The sequence below is a fragment of the Ambystoma mexicanum genome, chromosome 5p, assembly GCF_040938575.1.
Source record: "Ambystoma mexicanum isolate Mex_15411 chromosome 5p, UKY_AmexF1_1, whole genome shotgun sequence".
In the NCBI taxonomy this organism is placed as follows: Eukaryota; Metazoa; Chordata; class Amphibia; order Caudata; family Ambystomatidae; genus Ambystoma; species Ambystoma mexicanum.
This window is the reverse complement of record NC_090930.1, coordinates 659,042,399-659,063,260: the sequence shown is the minus strand read 5'-3', so window position 1 is coordinate 659,063,260 and position 20,862 is coordinate 659,042,399. Positions and strand designations below refer to the sequence as shown.

The following is a 20,862-nucleotide window of genomic DNA, read 5'->3' as shown; positions in this document are numbered from 1 at the left end:
TTATCGACTCAATAAACTTGACCCTGCATTCAAGACCTTCACCATCGATGGCAACACCATCAAGGTCTCGAATGACACTAAAACGCTAGGCATTTACCTCAACTCCACTCTGTCTCTCACGAGGCAAACTAATGCTGTTAGCTCAGCATCCGCTTAGATGTGCAAACTCATCACCGCATGCAGCCCCTTCCGCACCACAACAAACTGCATCTTCCTAGCCAGAACGCTCATTATTTCCAGGATTGACTATTGTAATGCCCTCTACCTAGGAACGAGCCAACATAACCTAAACAAACTTCAGGTCACACAGAACAATGCCATCAGGGCTGCTCTAAACTTCCCTAGGGGTCAGCGCATCTCGGGTACCAGATGCAATTTCTGCTGGCTCTCAGTAGCTCAAAGAATCTGCTTGAAAACGCTGGCCCTCACCCATAAATGCTTAAACAACCAGGCACCCATTTACCTTGCCTCCCGTTTCACACCTCATACATCCACCCGACCTCTTAGATCCGCTCAGGCCAACTGCCTAGTCTTGCCCAGATTCAAATTGCAGAAAGCGGGTGGATCTAGCTTCCCGATATTAGCCGCCAAACTATGGAATACCCTGCCCAATCTGTTTAGATCAGAACCCTCATAACTCAAAACCAAATTGTGGCTAGCTACATCAGACAATATTCTGACTGCTTGAGATCGCACCTTATCATGCCACTTCTTTGATGACAACCTGCATTTGTATATATTTTGAACATATTTTGTATAGCTTTGAATCATCTATGTATATCTATCCTTCTTCCCCGCGCTGCATATTTTGTACTTAATATTACCTTGTATTATACCTGTCCTTCCTACTCTGAACTGTATCATGTGTCCTTGTAACCCTAAATTAAGCACCCAGATGCCCTTAGGCCCGGCGGGCTATACAAATAAAGAAATATGAAATACGAACACGTTCCTTAAATACAATTCCTTGGTTTATCAAGGTAGGGTCTTGACCCTTATTCCTTTGAGATTCTTGCAGTGTCTTTTTCTTACTTTCTGCCCATGGTTTGGGTTTCAACCACTTCCTGGGCTGAATGAAGTCTATTTGAAAGGTTTTGTTGTGATGTGCTTGTTTGTGTATTACTGGAAAGGGAGGAGATGTGTTATGCAGTGCTTGCTGGTGTGTGTCAGGTGTTTAGGTATTATTGGAAAGGGAGGAGATGTGTTATGAAGTGCTTGTCTGTGTATGTCAGAGCCTGTGATGTCATGTGGAATGTTTGGTGATGAATGCAGGATGAACGTTCTATTCTGTGTCAGTTGAGCCTGGGTGATGGGTCCCAGCAGTTGTCCTTATATGTAGCCTAATGTAACTAAGTAATAAAGTGTATGTGAGAAGCTACAGAAGAGTCAGAAGGTGCTTTCTAACACTGGCGACAAGGATTTTTCAGAACCTGCGCAAAGAAGAAGAGACTGCTGAGGGGGGAGCAGCAGAGCAAGAAAAGGAACCATTGCCTTCCAAAGACTTGAAGTAAGTCCCATCACCCAGGGGGGTCCAGTGCGCTTGGGGGCGAGAAGTAAGAAAGTCTCCAGTGCAGACCCATCACCCAAGGCACCCATGAGAAGGAAAAAGCCAAAGTGAAGGAAAACACTGCCCAGGGCATTGAGAACGTGAAGAAGAGCCCAATAGCATGGGTAGCTGTATTTCCCAAGGCGCAGAGAAGGAGAGGTGCCCATAGCAGAGGTGATCCTGAAGGATTCTGAAGGCACTGCAGATCTTTGTGTAAAGTTTTGGAAGCCGAGCAACGCGTGTGAGGCCTGAGATAAAATAGGTCTCTTTTTGGTGAGGAGGACTCGCGCAAAACAAATCCTGATGCATTGAATGAGAAAATGAACTAATGAGATAATGCAGCGCAGCGGTTCTGGCTTAGTGAAGTTAGCTGTGTAGTAAGTTTTGCTACATAAGAGCATTTGCCGTGCCTTTAAGGGGTTAAGTGAAGATAACTCCCTGGACAGTGATGGTTGGACACTGAAGATGTGCATCCTCCGATGCAGTTCGCCAAGTGACGACGTAGCCATCATGCCGCAGGTGCTGGCGGAGAAAGGAACATGGTGACGCAATAGTACTAACAAGAAGTGAGAGCAGCAAACGTAGTGTCATTCGGAACTGTTGGCTTATGGAAGTTCCTTCGAAGAGAGTGCACTCGCAGGGCAAAGCTGGGCATTGAAGTGAAGCTTAGAGGAAAGAACCCGTGGAAACGTGGAGACAGACGGAGTAACGTTTAGGTCTACTGAGGAGGTAAAACGGCATTGTGAAATATTGCCAGCGAGTCGCGCCGGCAGTCTCTAGAGAAGTTTGACACGGGCGCATGGCGAAGTTTAAATGAAACTGACTGCAGAATGGAGTAATGAGTCTGGTTAAAGGATCAGTCTGGAAGTGGTTGTTGACATGTGTGGTGCCCACAAAGGGGAACTGTCCTTTCCTGTGCGGAAGGCCGGCGAAAGAATAGATAGTGAATCCGATGAAAAGCGCCTCCCGTGTCCCGGGAGATAAGATTGGACAGAGCAGAGGGACAATCGAAGACAAGGGTTTGAAGAGGGTGTTCCCATGTTACGGGAATAAGTGTATCCTTCATTGGTTAGCAGTGCAGTTGTGAGAATAAATTGTTTCATTTATAATTCTGCATGAGGTGAAGACGTGTGGGCATGTAGTTCCTGTAGTTGAGTTGGTGTGGCATGTTTGTGCTTTTGAGGAGCATAGTTTCAGCTTTTGAGGATTTACAGGTAGAAATTGACTCTCATGGACTGTATAAGACGCAGTATTGCTTTGATTAATTAAGTGTAAACACATGGTGCATGCCTGGCCTGAGTGAGATAGTAGTAACGCCTTGAAGAATTTCAGGTTTACATTGCACAGAGCAACACAGACTTTTAGCGTTTTGAATAGATATGTGCAAAGTGTAGAAGTAGGCTGCAATGAGGCAGCATGGACTCTTAGGGCCACATTTATTGGCGCATCTATGGTCGAGTGGATACTATAATGTAAGATGTTGTATTGCCTGTGGTGTGAGTCGCCAATGTTGTGAGGTGGTAGGGATAGCGTTCCCTTAAAGTGTATTGTTAGAGTTCCGAGTGTAAAGAAGGGATAGCGTCCCAGAGAAGTGTAGGGACAGCGTCCCGCAGCAGTGTAGGGATAGCGTCCCACAACAAAAGTGTAGGGATAACGTCCTGCAGCAGAGTAGGGATAGTGTCCCACAATAGAAGTGTAGGGATAGCATCCTGCAGCAGTGTAGGGATAGCTTCCCACAACAGAGGTGTAGGGATAGCGTCCTGCAGCGGTGTAGGGATAGCGTCCCACAATAGAAGTGTAGGGAAAGCGTCCCACAGCAGTATAGGGATAGCATCCCACAACAGAAGTGTAGGGATAGAGTCTTCCAGCAGTGCAGGGATAGCTTTCCACAACAGAGGTGTAGGAATAGCATCCCGCAACAGAGTAGGGATAGCGTCCCACAACAGAAGTGTAGGGATAGCATCCCGCAGCAGTGTAGGGATAGTGTCCCCAACAGAAGTGTAGGGATAGCAGCCTGCAGCAGTATAGGGATAGCATCCCACAACAGAAGTGTAGGGATAGAGTCTCGCAGCAGTGCAGGGATAGCTTTCCACAACAGAGGTGTAGGAATAGCATCCCGCAACAGAGTAGGGATAGCGTCCCACAACAGAAGTGTAGGGATAGCATCCCGCAGCAGTGTAGGGATAGTGTCCCACAACAGAAGTGTAGGGATAGCGTCCTGCAGCATTGTAGGGATAGCATCCCCCAACAGAAGTGTAGGGATAGCGTCCCACAGCCGAGTAGCGATAGCGTCCCACAACAGAAATGTAGGGATAGCGTCCCAAAGCAGTGTAGGGATAGCGTCCCACAACAGAAGTGTCGGGATAGTGTCCCGCAGCAGAGTAGGGATAGCGTCCCACAACAGAAATGTAGGGATAGCGTCTTGCAGCAGAGTAGGGGTAGCATCCCACAACAGAAGTGTAGGGATAGCATCCCACAACAGAAGTGTAGGGATAGCGTCCCGCAGCAGAGTAGGGATAGCATCCCACAACATAAGGATAGGGATAGCATCCCATAGAAGAGTAGGGATAGCATCCCTGAAATATTTTTATGAGTTGCATCTCTCCATAAAAAGATGCACGCTGTGGATGTGTGTTGTGATGTGTTTGTCCGTGTGTTTGTGATGTATGTTGAACGGAGGGTGATGTGTTGTGATGTGCTTGTTTGTGTATTACTGGAAAGGGAGGAGATGTGTCAGGAAGTGCTTGTTGGTGTGTGTCAGGTGTTTATGTATTATTGGAAAGGGAGGAGATGTGTTATGAAGTGCTTGTCTGCGTATATCAGAGCCTGTGATATCATGTGGAATGTTTGGTGATGAATGTTCTATTCTGTGTCAGTTGAGCCTGGGTGATGGGACCCAGTGGTTGTCCTTATTTGTAGCTTAATGTAACGAAGTAATAAAGTGATGTGAGAAGCTACAGAAAAGTCAGAAGGTGCTTTCTAACAGGTTTCTTCACTTTCCCTAAAGTATTCACAACCACTGGGACAAGTATGATGAACCCCTTGGTACTCTTCATATTGTTTAAGGAATTCCCAACCACTGGGGCAGATATGATGAGTCCTGTGGTATTCTTTACTTTCTTTAGGGTATTCACTTCCACTGGGATGAGCATGATGAATCTTATGGTACTCTTTTTATTATTATTATTATTATTATTATTATTATTATTATTATTATTATTATTATTATTATTATTATTGTTATTATTGTATTTATCTAGCGCAGACCTAGCTTTGAGAAGCAACAGAGTGCTTTACAGAGGTATACAACAATACAGATACATAACAGAGTTCTTTACAGACGTATGCAACAATACGGATACATAACAGAGTGCTTTACAGAGGTGTACAACATTACAGATGCATAACAGAGCGCTTTTCAGCAGTAACAACAGAACAGATATACAGAGGGGGCAGGATTCATAGGGGGGAAGAGGAGGGGTACTGCTGTACCAGGTGGTGGGGAGGCGAGGGGCGGGTGGCATCTAGAGAGACAGGTGGCGCAACAGGGACATGATGGTCTAGTTGTTGAGGAGAAGAGTCTTCTTGAATAGGTTGGTCTTGAGTTCTTTTCTGAAGTGCAGGATCGTGGTGGCGAGTCTGATGCCAGTGGGGAGGAGGTTCCATACTTGGGGCATAGCAGAGAAGGCTTGTTTCCTGATGCTTTCCTTTTTGGTGAGCAGATTTCAGAATTGGCTTCTGATGGTGCACTGTCTGCCGGAGATCCAGTTTCTCCCAAGGTAGATGTGTGACTTCAGGGTGACTGCCTTATAGATGATGCAGCAAGACTTGAAGGTTTTTCTGTGTGCAGTGGGAGCCAGTGAAGGTCAATGAGGGCTCGGGTGACATGGTCATATCTGCGTAGACCCTTGATGAAGCGTGCAGCCATGTGTAGGACACTTCTCAGGGGCACAAGGGAGGATGACAGGAGGCCTTCGAGGAGTGAATATCCCCCATCCAGTTGGGCTACGACCAGTGCTTGCACGGTGGATCTAAAGCTGTCTGGAGGGAGGAAGGGCTCAACCTTTCGTAGAAGGGAGAGCTGATACCAACCAGTCCCAGTTTTCTTAGCTATGTGTGTCTTGAAGGAGAGGTGTTTGTCGATGTGGAACCCAAGGGACTTGGCTCAGTAGGTGAGCTTGGGTATGAAGCCAGAGTTCATGGTTGATAGCCAGGTCTGTATGTCTGCGTGTTCGATGTTGTTGGTTAGGAGTGGGAATTCGGCCTTGGAGGGGTTAAGCTTCAAGTATGCACTGGACATCCAAAACTGGATCAACGAGAGGCAGGTTTTGAGCCTATGGATGTCCTACATGGAGTTGATCTTGAGGTGTAGCTGTGTGTCATCGGCGTATTGGTGGTTGTGGATGTTGCGTGTGGCTTGGAGGGCTCCCAGCAGCTCCATGTATAGATTGAAGATCACTGGGGAGAGGATGGAACCCTGTGCGACTCCACAGGTGACGGGTAGCATTGCTGATCTAGAGGAGTCCATCTGAACATACTGCTTGAGGTTGGTGAGGTAGGACTTGAACCAGCGTAGGACAAGGTTGCTGATCGTCATGCACTAATGTAGGGTGGCCATAAGCGCCTGATGGTCTACTGTGTCAAAATCAGCTTGTAGAACCAGGACACCAGGTGGCTGTCGTCAAGGATGTTGAGGGTGTCGTCAACCACCTGTATGGTTGCTGTCTCTGTGCTGCATTTGGGTCTGAATTCAGTTTGGTAGGTTTGGAGGAGATTGTTGGTGTCGAGGTGTTGCTGTAGTTGTGTGGCTACCGCTTCCTCAATGATCCTACCTAGGAAGGGAACCTGGGTGATGGGGCGATAGTTACCTAGGTAGTCAGGATCCAGAATGGGGTTCTTTAGTAAAGGGAGAATGTATACTGTTTTTAGGGAAGATGGGAAGGTACCTTGAGTTAGGGAGCTGTTGATGATCCCCAGGTAGGGAAGGAGAGCTTCTGCGGGGAGGGTCTTGAGGATTGATGCTGGATGTCATCTGTATACGATGTTGCTTTGAGGGTGACCAGGGTTTCTACCAGGTCCTCTGTCGAGAGTGTCTTGAATGTTATCCAGGGTGTGGAGATTTCGTGAGGAGGGACATGAGGGGGTCTGTGGATGCAAAGCTGGCATCTATGTGCTGGCAAATCTTGCTGATTTTGTCGATGAAGAAGGTGTTGATGGCGGTGGATTTTTTGATTTTTCCGATTGAGTGTGGTAATGCAGGGTTGGGTAGTGGGTTGATGCACTGTTTGACCACTTTGAAGAAGGCTCTGCTTCTGTTGTCGGCGTCTGCTATGGCATTCTGATAGTATTCTGATAGTACGAGGTCTTGGCTTTGTTCATTAGTTGTCGGTGGGTTGCTCAGAGTTCCTGGAGGAGAGGCAGGTCAGATGCAGTCCTGGAGCGGCACCAGGTTTTCTTTTGTTTCTTGATGACTCTTTTGCTGAGACTGAGTTCTTGCATGTACAAGGGTGCTGACGGTTTCGGTTTGCAGGTGCGTTGTTTCAGAGACACGTGTTGGTCGATGGAGGCTGAGAAGGTGGCGTTGAGTGCTTCCAGGAGAGAGTCGCAGGTTTGGTTGGGGGTGTCCAATCCATGTAAAGGGTACGTTGGTGAGGGCTTTCACTGGGAAGTTCTTGAAGGACCTGAAGGTTTGTCTGCTGGGTCTCTGCTGGGAGGGCTTAACTGGGGTGGTGTGCGGGATGTTGAAAGGCACGGCTAGGTGGTCAGACCAGTCAAGCAGGAGAGAACAGCTGCAGTGGAGAGAAGACAGTGCGGTGATGATTAGGTCAAGGATGTTAACTTTCTTGTGTGTTGGGTCTTTCATGTGTTGTGTGAGGCTGAGGGTGTCGAGAATGTTGAGGAGAGCTTCCTTCATTGGTTTTGTGACCTTTTTGCCTGGGAGGTTGAAGTCTTCTAGGAAGATGTTGTTTGCGTGCTTGAGGGACATGGTGGTGACCAGGTCGGTAAAGTCTCTGATGAAGGCAGTGTTGGGTTTGGGTGGCACATAGTATGAGATGGAAGGTGACTGTGTCCATCGGGGAGAGTGGGAAGTGGCAGGAGTGGACTTCAAAGGAGCCAATATAGTCTGGTGCACGGCCACGAGGACTTGTGTATGACTGCAAGGCCTCTGCATTTCTTGTTCGGCCAGTCTCTGTGTTGGATGCTGTAGCTGTCGGGGACAAAAACATCTAGGATGTGGGTGGAGGTCGGTGTCAGCCAGGTCTCAGTGATGAAGATGGCATCAAGGTTGTGTGTAGTGATGAGGTGAGCAATGTCTGTTGCATGGATGATAGCTTAGCGGATGTTGGCGAGCATTAACTTCCATTATGGTGAGGGGGTGTCGATGGGCTTAAGGCTGATGTGGTTGAGGTTGCTGCATTGCAGAGTCCATGCCTTAGAGGAGGGTTGATGCCGTTGATGTTGGCGTTGTCTGGTGATGCTGGGGATGGCCTCTGGGGATGGAGGGAGAACAAAACATGTCAGCGCGTGCTTACCTGTTGTCTGAGTAGGGGTTCAGGCCCTGGGACCTGCCAGTATGAACAGGTCCCAACAGGAATTGCCCTTTTCTTTATCTACCCTTCACTTCGGACACCCGGGCGAGAGAGATGCCCCTTGATCTAGGAGTTAACAGCAGAAAGGAAGAGGCAGGGCTAAGAAGGTGGGGGAGGCTTAGGGCAGGTGCCCTAGATCCACTTGCACCTGCTCATCAACTTCAAAGGAAAACCTTCACTTTCTGTAAGTTATTCACAACCACTGGGATGAGTATTAGGCATCCTGTTGTGCTCTTACTGCCCAGTACCACTCCCCGGTCTCCCACCACCCCCGTTACCTTTGTTTCGTCAGATTGGCATCACTGGTTCTTCCTGTGGGTTGGGCTCCCTCTCCTATCTCGGATGGCTCAAGCGTCCTTTCTTTCTTCCTGCTCCAGTGTGTGGTTCTGCGCAGCCCACTCTATTGCGGTCTCAGCGTTGTTCGTGGACCAACTAGTATACCTTCTTTGGGTCACACTACCACCTCGACCTTCCTTCTTGAACATACACAGATTGGCTACCTTCCCTCTCTGTCTCTCCTTCCCTTCTCGGTTGCCAGTGTCCTCTCGACCATTGACCTCCCGTGCTCTCTTGGTTTCGTTGTCTCTCAAGATTTGAAATTCCTATGCTCTGCCAACATCGTATGTTGGTCCTTCTTTCCTTTTTGTTGGGAATTGCTGGATCCTCCCCAGAGTAGACCTGTAGTCCTTTGTCTCTCTTCCCTGAGCGTTCTTTGTTACTTACGCAATGTTCTTCATCCCAGTATGGTTAGCTTCCAACTACTGAGTAATCTTAATTTCTGGCATACTCTTCTTCTCAGTATGTTTGTCTTTCTGTTGGTTATTTGGTATGATGTTACAATAACAAAAAGTGACTTGTTTAGGATGGTCCTCAGGAAGTTCTGATGGTGTTAGTGGTTCTTCATAGAGGGATGTAGGGAGTTCCTTGATGAAATGGGAGTCCATGTCCCCAAGAGGGGAGTTTCTCCCTGTGAGGTCCTACTTACCGCCACCCCTAGGGGGAATGTTGCATAGCAGGCTGACCTCCCTGGACTCACAGAAAAAGGCTTCCTTCTGGGGAGAAGTGATGAGATCCTGCGGATCTTCGCAGTTGGCAGGATTGCGTGAGGAGGCACAAGACTCTTGAAGGCATAAGAGTAGCTGGATAGGTGAGGCAACACCTTACGTCTGGTGACTGTATAATGCATATATAGTCAGGGTGTTCAAATAAGACCAAAACCATGGGTTTCCACCTAGACTCACTAGTAAGCTCTGAAGCTCATGTCAATAACACAGTGCAAAAATGTTCATACTACCTGAAACTACTAAGAAATCTTTGACTTTTTCTCTCGGAATCCAATTGTGGTTCTGTTGCATGGGCTATTATTTTGCCCAGACTGGACTCTGGCAATGTCCTTTTGATTGGCACCCCTAAGAAACACCTACAGTTGTAGAAAATGACGCGGTACGCATCATCAAAAAAAAGCCCACAAGAGAACACATTACTCAATGTCGTAAAGACCTTCACTGACTTTCGATCACAGCCCACCTACAGTTGAAGGCTGCAACTTTGATCCATAAAGCACTATATGGCTCAGTCCCAGGGTATATCAGAAGCTTGGTGTCTCCTTACGAGCCTACAAGAAAGTTGCATTCATCAACTCGAGCACTAGCGGAAAGCCTTAAATTCAAACTGGTTAACAGCCGTGGACGATCTTTTCCCATTGTCGCTGCGAAGATCTGGAATTCGCTGCCACTAGATCTTAGATTACTGAAGAAATACATCTTCTGACAACAGTTAAAAACCCAACTAAGAATATGCTCATTTGCTCTGCTAGTCCTGTCCATACATGTTGTCCCTTTGTGTTTTTGTTGGCGCCCCGATGCCTGCGGGCTTTCGTCACCATATACCAACAAATAAATAAAATAAAATAAATATCTCAACAAGGTAAGTGCTCTCCTCTCACATGGGTTCAGGCTGCAAATTACAAGTTCAAAACTCGTCAAGGCTGATTCCATCCATCATCCTTATTATTATTTTTTATTTTATTATATATTTTTTTAAACACTTTATTTATGATTTCCAGCAAACAATCAAATCATGTAATAACCAAAATTGAGCTTGAATTATGCACAGTTATAATAACCAAAGTGTACAATTAAAAACATGAAATCATAGCTGCATATCTACCATTGATAAATAATAAAGAAACCAAGCTCAAATACTATTAAGGTACAACTTGACTTAACAAAACAGACCGAACAACACAAATAAAGAAGATACTTTTAACAGCGCTTAGAAGTAGGCTGTATCTAACATATGATGATCATATCAGTGATATATGAAACTAGGTGGCATTGGATTGCATTTCTGAGGAATTGGACACTACTTGGCATATGATGCCAGGCTGTACCTTACATATTATGACAACCTTGCCATTTGAGACCTTAGCAGTTATAAAATGGCATTATACACGTGGCTTGTTATTGAAGCATGACAGAACATTGGAATATGGGAATTAAGCATAGAATGACTCATGTCTGCCATGTGATACCAAAACGACCATGTAATGGCAGAAACGGCCCACATGCAGATCTACTGACATGTGATGGCAGTGCACTATGTCGGCTCCTCTGGGTATACCCCTTTCATAGCATACATTTTTAAAGAATGGGTTCAAATGGTGCATTGTACATCACACTTTGTGGACAATTTGGTAAAAAGACAGCTTGCAATCAGTTTTGGTGGGTAAATCACCAACAGTGCATGGGAGCATTTGCCGATGCATTTTCATGATGTCTTCCCCCACAATATAATGAACATTGTCATGCTGGATGTGCCAAACATTTCATGCTGGATGTACCAATATATGCCAGTATTCCCATATAAAAAGATGCACATGTTTGATGTGCACATAGTACTAGTATGTGCTCGTAAGAGTTGTGCTTTTTCATGAGGAGGAAATAATCGACCAAAGAAAGCCTTTGAGCCTCAACACGAATTGGGCGGTATCCCAGTGGTAAATACACCGGTATACATCCCAGCGCTATTAGCGTATCTCAGTCCGGCGCAATTTGCACCAGATCCCAGTTGCGGTGGCGCTGTTGTTCCTCGTTTATTTTGAGTCCATAGATCTCTATGATGCTTTTCAGCGTTATTACTGCTGGCGTTAACAGCACCGAAAATGGACAGACAGCTGGAGATTTACCTCCAGCTTACAGATGGAGGCAAATCTCCATCTTTCTGGCCAAACTCTGGATTGGGCGGAGCGGTAATGCAGCGTTAATAACGTTACTGCCACATTTTCCACCGCTTCGCCTCACCGGTGATGAGGCCCAACTGAATACCCTGTGATGAATATTGAAAGTGGCTCCAGAGATTGGAGTGCGTGAGAGCATTTAAACTAAATGAGATGCACAAGATAAGAGAAATGATTAACTGGTCTGTTTAAAAACGTTCTATATGATTTATTGTGCTAGTCAATAGGCATTAACTGTGTGTGCCTTATAGTTATGGCCCCTTATTAGAAGGAATGTCTGGTTGCCCCTGATGAAGTTCTGGTGATGTATTCTATATTCGTACAGAACAAAACGTGTTGGGCCAAATATTCAAGCTATCTATCTCATTTATTGTATGAGGGCACTTTGTTAATGTGAAGAAGTTTTGTAAAAGAAGTTGCAGCACGATTGCATTTTAGAGAACTGTTGATAGGAGCCCTTTAGGTATGTTAGAGGAGAGAATGGGAGAGCATGATAACTTTGTACAGTGTTTAAATATATGCTTTTTAGATGTGATGAAATGTTCTTTAGCTAAACTGTATGTAATCATTGTTTTTTGACAAGCGGTCTAGCTATAGATTTCAAACAGATGTCGTTATGTTCAATGAAATACAAATGAAATGTGTTTACACTATGCAAAACAAATCAGCAGAGTGGGTTTAGTGTCTAAGTGATTGATTCACACAGCACTGAGCAGAGCACTTCTCTCACACAGATACACACTGTCATATAAACACATGCACACAAGCTGTCACACACCCATACAGGCTCTCTCAGTCATTCACACAGCACTCAGCAAAATACTTAATTCACGCAGATAAACTCTGTCACTCAAACACGCACACGCTTTAAAAATACAATCTCTCTCACAACACACACACACCCACCTAACCCCCCCCCATTCTTTCTTAATTCTTCTCTTGAAACCCAAGATTTCTCCCTCTTGAGGTCAGAAGACACTCTTGACCACGCCTCCTGTGTATTCTTGTATGAGGCAGAGGGCAGGCCCAGCATTCTGGCCCCGCCCCCAGCCTGAGACAGACAGACAGAAGGAGGGCAAAAGAGGGGTTCAGGATGCTTCACACGCCTGATTTTCCAGCGCCCCCGAAGCATCCTGGAGGGTTCGATGTAACCCGTGCTCTCCCTAATGCTTTTACAGAGCTTTACATGAGTGAAGGCATGGGCGTTTTATTTGCCAGCCTTCATCCATGTAAAGTTCTGTGTATGGCAAAAGGAACACCATCAGGCTTTGCATTTGCAAAAACTGTTTATATTTTTAACTTCTTTGTTAAAGCAAATACCACATTTACATTATTTTAGAGTGAGTTAAAATCACTAGCTCCATAACACAAATGCATTTTTTTGCTGCTTTGGGATTCTTCAGGGGGCCTGGAGGGTTCTGAAAACTAGGGGGCACCTCCCCTTTATTTGAAATGCTACGGGCGAGCCCCCACTGATGATAAGGAGCCAAACTATACATAAAAAAAAGATCACCTGTGGAGGGCTTTGAATTAATCCTAACAGGTTTTGCTCTGGGCAAACAGCCATTATTAGGCCGCATTCACCATTGCAGGAGGGGACAAGCAAAGTGCAGGTCAATCTGACACTTCCACAATGGGAACAGTGAAGCCTAAATACTGTATCACAGCCCCCTCGCCACAGAAACTCAAGCAACCCTATATATGTGTCAGCCTCGCGGGGCTTTATCAATGAGGGGCAGCTTGGTTCCTCACGGTCCAGCGGGCAGGAGATTCATGTATGGGATAACCCTCTCTCACGCATGGAGACAAACTAGAACCAAAAATATGATGGGTGAAATGTTGTGAATTAGTCAGCACTCTGTATACACCTCCAGACCCTCCAACGTTATTCTATTTGTGCCATTGCAGAAGGTCGGGTACTGTCACCAGTGGGAGCAGTTCAGCCCAAACTGCTGGGCTATGTCCCTTATGCAAAGGAACGCAGGTACCCCGAGACATGTTTTGGCCTTGTTGGGCCTCCTCAGTGATGTGCAGCGTGGTTATTTTAGGGGCAGCAAGCATGGCACATCATGACACACCTGTTGCCTGCTTTGATAATTATTTTGTAATTTATCAATTATAAGCTTATTTAAGTAGTTTTTCGAAGTGTTCCACGTCAAGCTCCAGTGTGTCACCAAAGTTCATTTGACATCACTTTCTGCAATTTCATCTAGTGTGCGATATCACTTTCACTACTCCGAGCATTTTTGTGAAGTGATGTCCCTGGTGTTGATGGCTTATGACTCTCAATCGATATATACGCTGACTCCCATGTGCACCTGTGTCTCGTGGGGCCAGGGCAGCTGTTTGGGAAGTGAGTTGGCAAAATGTGGCACTCAATCCACTCAACAAAATGGTGCTTTCAGCATTCTTAAAAAAATAAATCCCTCAGCCGGACGGCACCTTGTAGATGTGATGGTTCTGGGATACGGAAGTCTCTATAGGAGGCTTGACTAAGAAGAAGGGAAAGAAAGAGAGCAGACAACAACAAAAAGCAAAACAACAATGTGGAGAAAACATGGTAACCATTGCCTGGGTGTGGCTGCTTATACTCACTTGATGTAATAGGGCACTTTGTTTGGTGAAATGGCTCTTTCCCAGGGCACCTGGACAGAGGCTATTACAGAGAGAAAGAGGGAGAGAAACAAAAATGGCTACATTTGAGCAATGCATATCATCAACTCATATCACACAATGCAATGAAAGTTTAATTGTTGTTTGAGTGGGCAAGAGATTTCTTTTTTCGACACAACAGTGTAGGAAGACACACCATGGACCTCCTGCCTGAGAAGCTCTCTTGCTGACTCCACAAGCTGTCAGTATTTCGTTGAGAATAAATACTCTAGGATCTCAAACAGACAAACACATGCATGAGTGGCAGGCTGCCTCCAGAGCTTACAGGACACTGAGCATTTCCTTCGCTTATTAAGCATTTAATCAAACAGTGAGAACCTGTCCCCACTCAGAAGGTGTGCGCCGCCATCAATCAAGTCATATCGCTAATGGAATATTAATGTGAGAAACCTGTCAATCCGATAGAATTATTTCCAAAGATAATCACTGGTTTGGGAAAAAACATTTCTGGAAGTATTTTAAAAAAAGTTAACGTATGATTTCATGCTACCTCAGCTAAAAGAGAATTTAGAAAAGTTATATACAAAAAAATTACAAGGTAGAGTATATTTGTACGACCTGCAAACCTGTCAAACTAGTCAAATATTTTCCCAAAAAACAATAGAACGTGATGGTAATTATGAGTCTTGGCCAGAGAACTATATTAAATGTCGACCGAGAAAAGGCTAAATTGGGTGGCTATGAGATTTGAATTGTCCCTCTTTCTATAAAAAAAAAAACTCAGTAACGTGTTGTCACAATTAACCTCTATGCTGGAAATGCATTGAGGTAGGCACCGAAAATGCAAATGTTAGGACGGCAATTCTGTAGGTTTCACAGACCTTTGGAGTATATGCGCTTTTTAAAAGAAATCAAGGAGGTATACATGTTTTAGACAGTAACAGAAATACGAGTCTTTCCCAACACTAGCAGCACCATTTCTTAAGCATCTCAGACTATGAAAGGAAGAGGTCGTCCAATATTTTCAATGATACCCAACATGAACCTGGGAGCCTTGGATCCAGGTATTCAAAAAATACACATTGAAGGCTTTAATAATAAACTTAAGGGTTCATAAGTGATCGATCACAAATCTTCCACTGCAGTTTATTCATGTAATGTATAAGGATGTTTATTAACAATTCATAATTGCACCTAAGCAGTGAACACAGACTGCAACCTTTAATACATCTTGTTACGCTATGTTACCACGTGTGTGGCCTGTAGCTCTATGCCACATATGCTCCAAACATATCTCACAGATTGTGGGTGTGAGCTGCGGTGGAGAATTGTGCATGCCCACACCACTACTGACATATAACAAACATGGACCACAGCCTTTTGCTGCACACTGTGTTTACTGTATTTATGTGCTAGACAGATGTGAACGTACCACTTACATATGTCACAAATAGGCCCTAGCCATTGACGGTTGGACATGTGTATTGCATGCGTAGCATTCACACATGCAGGGCCGGCAGTTAAGCACAGTGTATACTACTCTAAAAAACCAAAAATTGCTCAAAGAATTTGGCTAATGTTAGCACACATTACAACACTACTGAGTGTCCACTTTCCCACTTAATGTTGCCAGTGTCCACTTCCGCCTCCCCACCCCATTTGTACTGCAGTGCTGAGCCTTCCCAATCAGATCCCCATCACTATCACCAAGTGTTCAAATTCCTGCAAACAGGAAATCTAGTGTTCACTTTCCAAAACCAATTTCCAGTGTGATACTCTCTTCCCTCAGGGACCCAGTCTTCACTCTCACCCCTCAATGTCCCATTACCTTGATCAGGTTCCATAGGCCGCTAGTGGCCATTCCCCTACATTCACCAGTACCCACCCGGCATTAAGGTCCCCTGTGCACTCATTAGAGTCCAGTGCCTTCCATTGCATATCAAGGCACTACCGTTGCTGTCTCCCATCAGTCACTACTGGTATCCTCTAGTTCCCGAGGACCCACCTTCTCCCATCAGGTTCCAAAGCCCTCTTTTATCCTAAACAGATCTCCAATGCCAACCTGACCACTCAGGTTCGCAGTGTATCCCCATATCATGTACCCCGTTCCCCCACCCTTACAGAAGGTTCCAGTGTTAACCTTTTCCAGTCTGGTTCCCCGAAACCTCCCTCTCCATCAGGTCTGCAATGCAACCCTCTCCCATTCTTTAGGATCACAGTGCTCATTTTCTTCCTACCAGGTCAACATTTCCCCCAAAACCTTCAGGTTCTAGTGTCAATCATCCTTCAATATTCAAGTCGTCATTGTCCCCATAAAGTCTCAATGCCCAGCCTGACACTGCAGGTTCCCAGGAACTAGATCATCCTGTCCATCACAAACCAGTGCCCACCCTCCATCCAACATACTGCCACTGACTACACTCACTAATCAAGTACTCTGTACCATTTTTCTTCATTAAAAGTAGATTGGTGAGGGGCGGAGCCAAGATGGTGTCTTAGTATAAAGCAACCTGCAGAACTCCCACTCAGCCAGGGAAATACACATGTAAATGGGGAGATAAAAGCACCAAGAAGCTGCCTAAGCCAAAGATATCAGCGAGGGAAGGTGAAAGAAAGAGGTGTAACTTTAATGATGAGGTCCCAGAATGGCACAGAGTAACAGCGGACCCGCGAGCTGGAGCAGATGGGACACCATTTCCGAAGAGAAGGAATGAATGAAATCAAGTGAAGTCATCATGAAAGGAAGGAAACAACAGGCCGAAATGAAAAAGACTGAGACCAGCAGAAGGAGCAAATTTAGATCCAGCACCAGAGAAGGAAAGGAAGAAATGTGCAGGCGGGAACAGCAGGGGAATACCCTAAAAAGGTCTCGCCAGGCACGAGGGGAGAGCATCTGCCACCACGAGAGCAACACCCTGAGAACCCTGATAAACTACAGCAGATTAGGGAGGGTGGGGGGGGGTTGGCAGCTGTGTCCTACTGCCGCATATCAGAAGGGGATAGGATTTGTCCATGGAAGATCCCCCACAGTGCCTAACTGGCGATGGGCCGGGAGTTCAGAGAGTAAGTTCAAACAGCACATTGGGGACCCTGCTTAAACCCATAAACCCAGAGACCTTTACGCATGTTGAACACTAACAACCCAGAGTCGAGCTGAGACAGCGGGGAAGGAGCAGACATAAGTCAGTGAAAATCAACATTAACGCTAGACCTCAGCCGACTGTGTTGGGGAAAGAGAGCAACGAGACTGTGGAGGCCTGGTGACAAGACACAGATACCAGTTATGTGGAACACAGTAACTTTCCTCCCTGGAATATTCCTCTGGGAAGGGGCTCAATGGAAAGGGCAAAGACTCAGAAGTCGCACAACGCTGGCTAGGAATACACCAATTATTAAGAGAGCCCGAAGAAGGCATTAACTGAATACAACTTTAGCCAGGTATTCGGGACACCACATAAAAATATCCCTTCCCAGGAGAATAAAGAGCAGTGGAGGGGACAAGGAGGAAACCTCTATAGACAGAATAGGCAAAGTATATGTCAGAGAAAACCAAAAAACCCAAGGAACACCTTGAAAGGCTTTCTACAATTGCACAGCGAAGAAAGCAAGATAATAAAAGCCCCAAAATGGTGGGTGATAAAGCAGAGAAAAAAGTGCTAAAAGGAACTCAAATGCTGTTCACAGAGGAACACCGTACAAACTGCAACAGTGATTTGAAAAAAAGCAAATCTCTGGAAATCCACTCTTTAAAAGAAGAATTGCGGAAATCATTGGGAAGTGTACAGAAGGAAGTTCAAGAGGAAGAGCAAATGCCAATGGAGACACAATATCAGAGTTGGCAAATGGGACTCAAGAAGAGCTAGTGATGCAGTCCATTACGAACCAAAAGATAGCCCATCTGGAGGACCTAGAAAATAGATCCCGCAGAGATAACCTGAGATTAAAAGTTGTGAAGGAGGAAATGGAAGAAACAAATCTTGAAAGCTTTTAGATACCTTTTGTGAAGCTATCCCGCCAATGCAACATGGCCTGGATCTATCCATAGACAGAGCACATAGGGGTGGCCCGAGAGGTGTAGCCAATGATATTGAGCCAAGAGACCTACTAGTGAAGTTGCATTCCTACTTGACTACAGAGAGGATCTTGGTGTGAACGAGAAATACACCCTATGTGCGATACAAAGGATGCAAAGTGATGGTGTTCCAGGTTGCTAATGAAAAGAAGAGAGCTAAGCAAAGTGACAGCACACCTCAGAGCAACAGAATCACATGCAGGTGGATCTTCCACTTCAGTTTAAGATTCTCATATAAAGGCTCACCACACAAAACATTCTCAGAGGAAGGCTGTACACTACTGGGAATATCGCAGGAAAACCTGCAAGCACTGCACCAGGAACAGATTAGGCATGTGCCAAGGGGGAAATAGTTGTCAATCATGAAGAAATCTAAATAGAACTCTGAAGAACTGCGAAATGGCGATCAATCAAAATGTAAAGGATTTCCCTGTTTTTCTTTTGGTCATACCAGAAACAACTGGAGAACACACTTTAACTAAGCAGAGAGAGCTAGCAGTCCACCCCAAAGAATTAAGATAACCTGCTGAACGGGAGGAAGGGAAACCTCTGAAGGAGTGGTGGTTTCACTGAGTAAGATACAAAGGAGCGAGGAAGGGCAGGAGTGAGGATAAAGGGAATGATACACTAAAAGACATGGCAAAGGGTATTCAGATTAAGATGGTAGCCTTGGCTCTGAGTAAAATGACAAAGAGGCATATTTGTTATAGTTATGAACAACCTTAGGTCCAAATACATGATGCCAAATATTAGGAGATTAAAGTACCCTCACAGAAAGGATCCCTTGTTTAATTTTGTGAAAGATGAGCAAATTAGAATAGCTTTCATTCAAGCAAGACATGTAATTAGGAACGATCAACAAGGTCTGAAGAATGCCACATACCCGCAGGTCTACTAGGGCCAAATCAACAACCTGGAGTAGCATTATCAATACACAGAAAAAATCCATTATTACTAGAGACATAGTTTCACACCAAAGAGGGTAGATATAACACAATTAACTATGGCTTCAGTATACCCTCCTAATAATGGGCTGTTAGGCAAAGTTTGCATGCAGTACCCTCTGGGAACAGTATAAACAACTCTGACTACAGGTATAGGAAACCCAACCTTTGGTATAAGCTTGTACTTCACAGTTTTTGTAGCGTGTTGAGCAGCCAGGCCTATCTCACGAAGGGTCAACGTGAGCTGTAGTGGAGTTACACAAAGATTTACAGTTACAAGTATTCAAATACACTCTTACACTCAAGGTTTCTTGAATAAACAATTATTCATTTATTTATCAGTCAGTTAGAATAAGCCTTCTTCAGAAGGGAGCAATATATTAGTAACACTCAAATACGCTTCATGAAATACACACTCTTAATATCTCTAAATCAGTAGATACACTTTTGTGAGGGCCCACAGACACTACCTACACCCTCAGGTGACTTCAATTGCTAGGGTGCTGGGGACATTAATATATCACTGTTGCATTTAGAATCATATGGTAATAAGTCAAACTGAAAAGGTTATTTAGAACATACAAAAGACCACAAATATTCTTAAGCAGGCAAATACTTTTGGATCACCCCAGAAAGAGTCATTCAATAGGCTAAGACAAAGTCAATGGGCAAAAGTCGTATATAGGATGAAGCACCTCTGGTAGGTAAACGGAAAAGTCTTTGCACAATGTTTCAGAAGTCTTTGAAGAAAAAGAAGAATCAAATGTAGGGCCACAAGCTGATTAGACATGTGAGGGGTAGAAGATGCAAGCAGCTCTACAGCAAGAGGTAAGTTCTTTCAGACTTTGTACAGTACCTTTAAAATTAAGAAAAAATGCATCAGATGACTCACTGCTCCTGGGCCTCATTCGTGGGGACAAGAGGGAGGACGTCGGGAGACTCCTGCAATGCACTGGGATGGTCAAAACTCGCAACAGCAAACTTCACTTTCAGTGGCTGTTCAGTGTTTCAGCTTCTCGCATCTACCACAAATAGCAACAAAGTGGTTCCTGGCTGTCAAGATGGACTTTCCTTGCTTCTGGGGTCCCACACTCTGTTGAGGGGGCTCAGGCATGGTCAGTCCTGCTTCCTGGGAGTCCAGAGGATCTTCTTGGAGCTCTTGGCCAGCTAAAAAGCAACACACACAATCTGGTGTTCCTCTCCTGGCTCTACGGTTTCCAGGAGGAACTCTGTGGAAATTCAACCAGCTCCGAGATGGATGTCCATGCGGCTTACTTTGGAGTTGATTGGTCCCACCAACTCAATAGGAGAAGTCGTCCTTACAGGAGCTTCTCTGTCGATGCGAACTTGGCGTTTCGGCACTGCAGCAGGGCTTCACTGGGCAAACCAATGGTCCAGGAGTTGCAGCAGGTGTCCTCTTCAAGTTCTTCTTCAGTTCCTTCATCCAGTGGTCGACTCTGCCTTCCAAGCCAAAAGCCTCGCCTTTTATTCAGTTCTCTCCCATTCATTCCAGCCTAGCTGTCTGTCACCCAGCAGGGTGGCTGTCCTTGCCGGACAGTCAGCCAGCCAATCACCACAGAGTGCATTTGGGTTTCCTAGAAGAATAAGCACAGGGAGTTTCAGGCACCTCCCTCACTTCCTGCCTACCCCAGACACCCTGGAGCCAGAGGTGGGCTTCACTCGTAAATCCTGCCAAAGGCAAAGCGAACAATTTGACCAAACCTGGCATAAATCTGAAGAAGGACCTTTCCACAAAGAAATGGTGAACAAAGAACACCGGGGCCATTTTGACAAAAATGGCACCCTTGTGTGCTTTACTGCAGCTGCGAACGCAGCCCGCGGTAAATGCACACAATGGT

At 45.4% G+C, this 20,862-nt stretch overlaps 1 protein-coding gene across 4 annotated transcripts in view; it reads right to left on the bottom strand.

Annotated features, from left to right (window-relative positions):
• Nucleotides 1-20,862, bottom strand: part of DRP2 (dystrophin related protein 2) — a 1,496,582-nt gene that overhangs the window by 317,781 nt on the left and 1,157,939 nt on the right. For all 4 annotated transcript variants that reach the window (XM_069613022.1, XM_069613021.1, XM_069613023.1 and 1 more), the window contains one exon: nucleotides 13,970-14,030. In XM_069613022.1, the coding sequence (XP_069469123.1) occupies nucleotides 13,970-14,030 (61 nt within the window). The remainder of the gene's footprint in view (nucleotides 1-13,969; nucleotides 14,031-20,862) is intronic.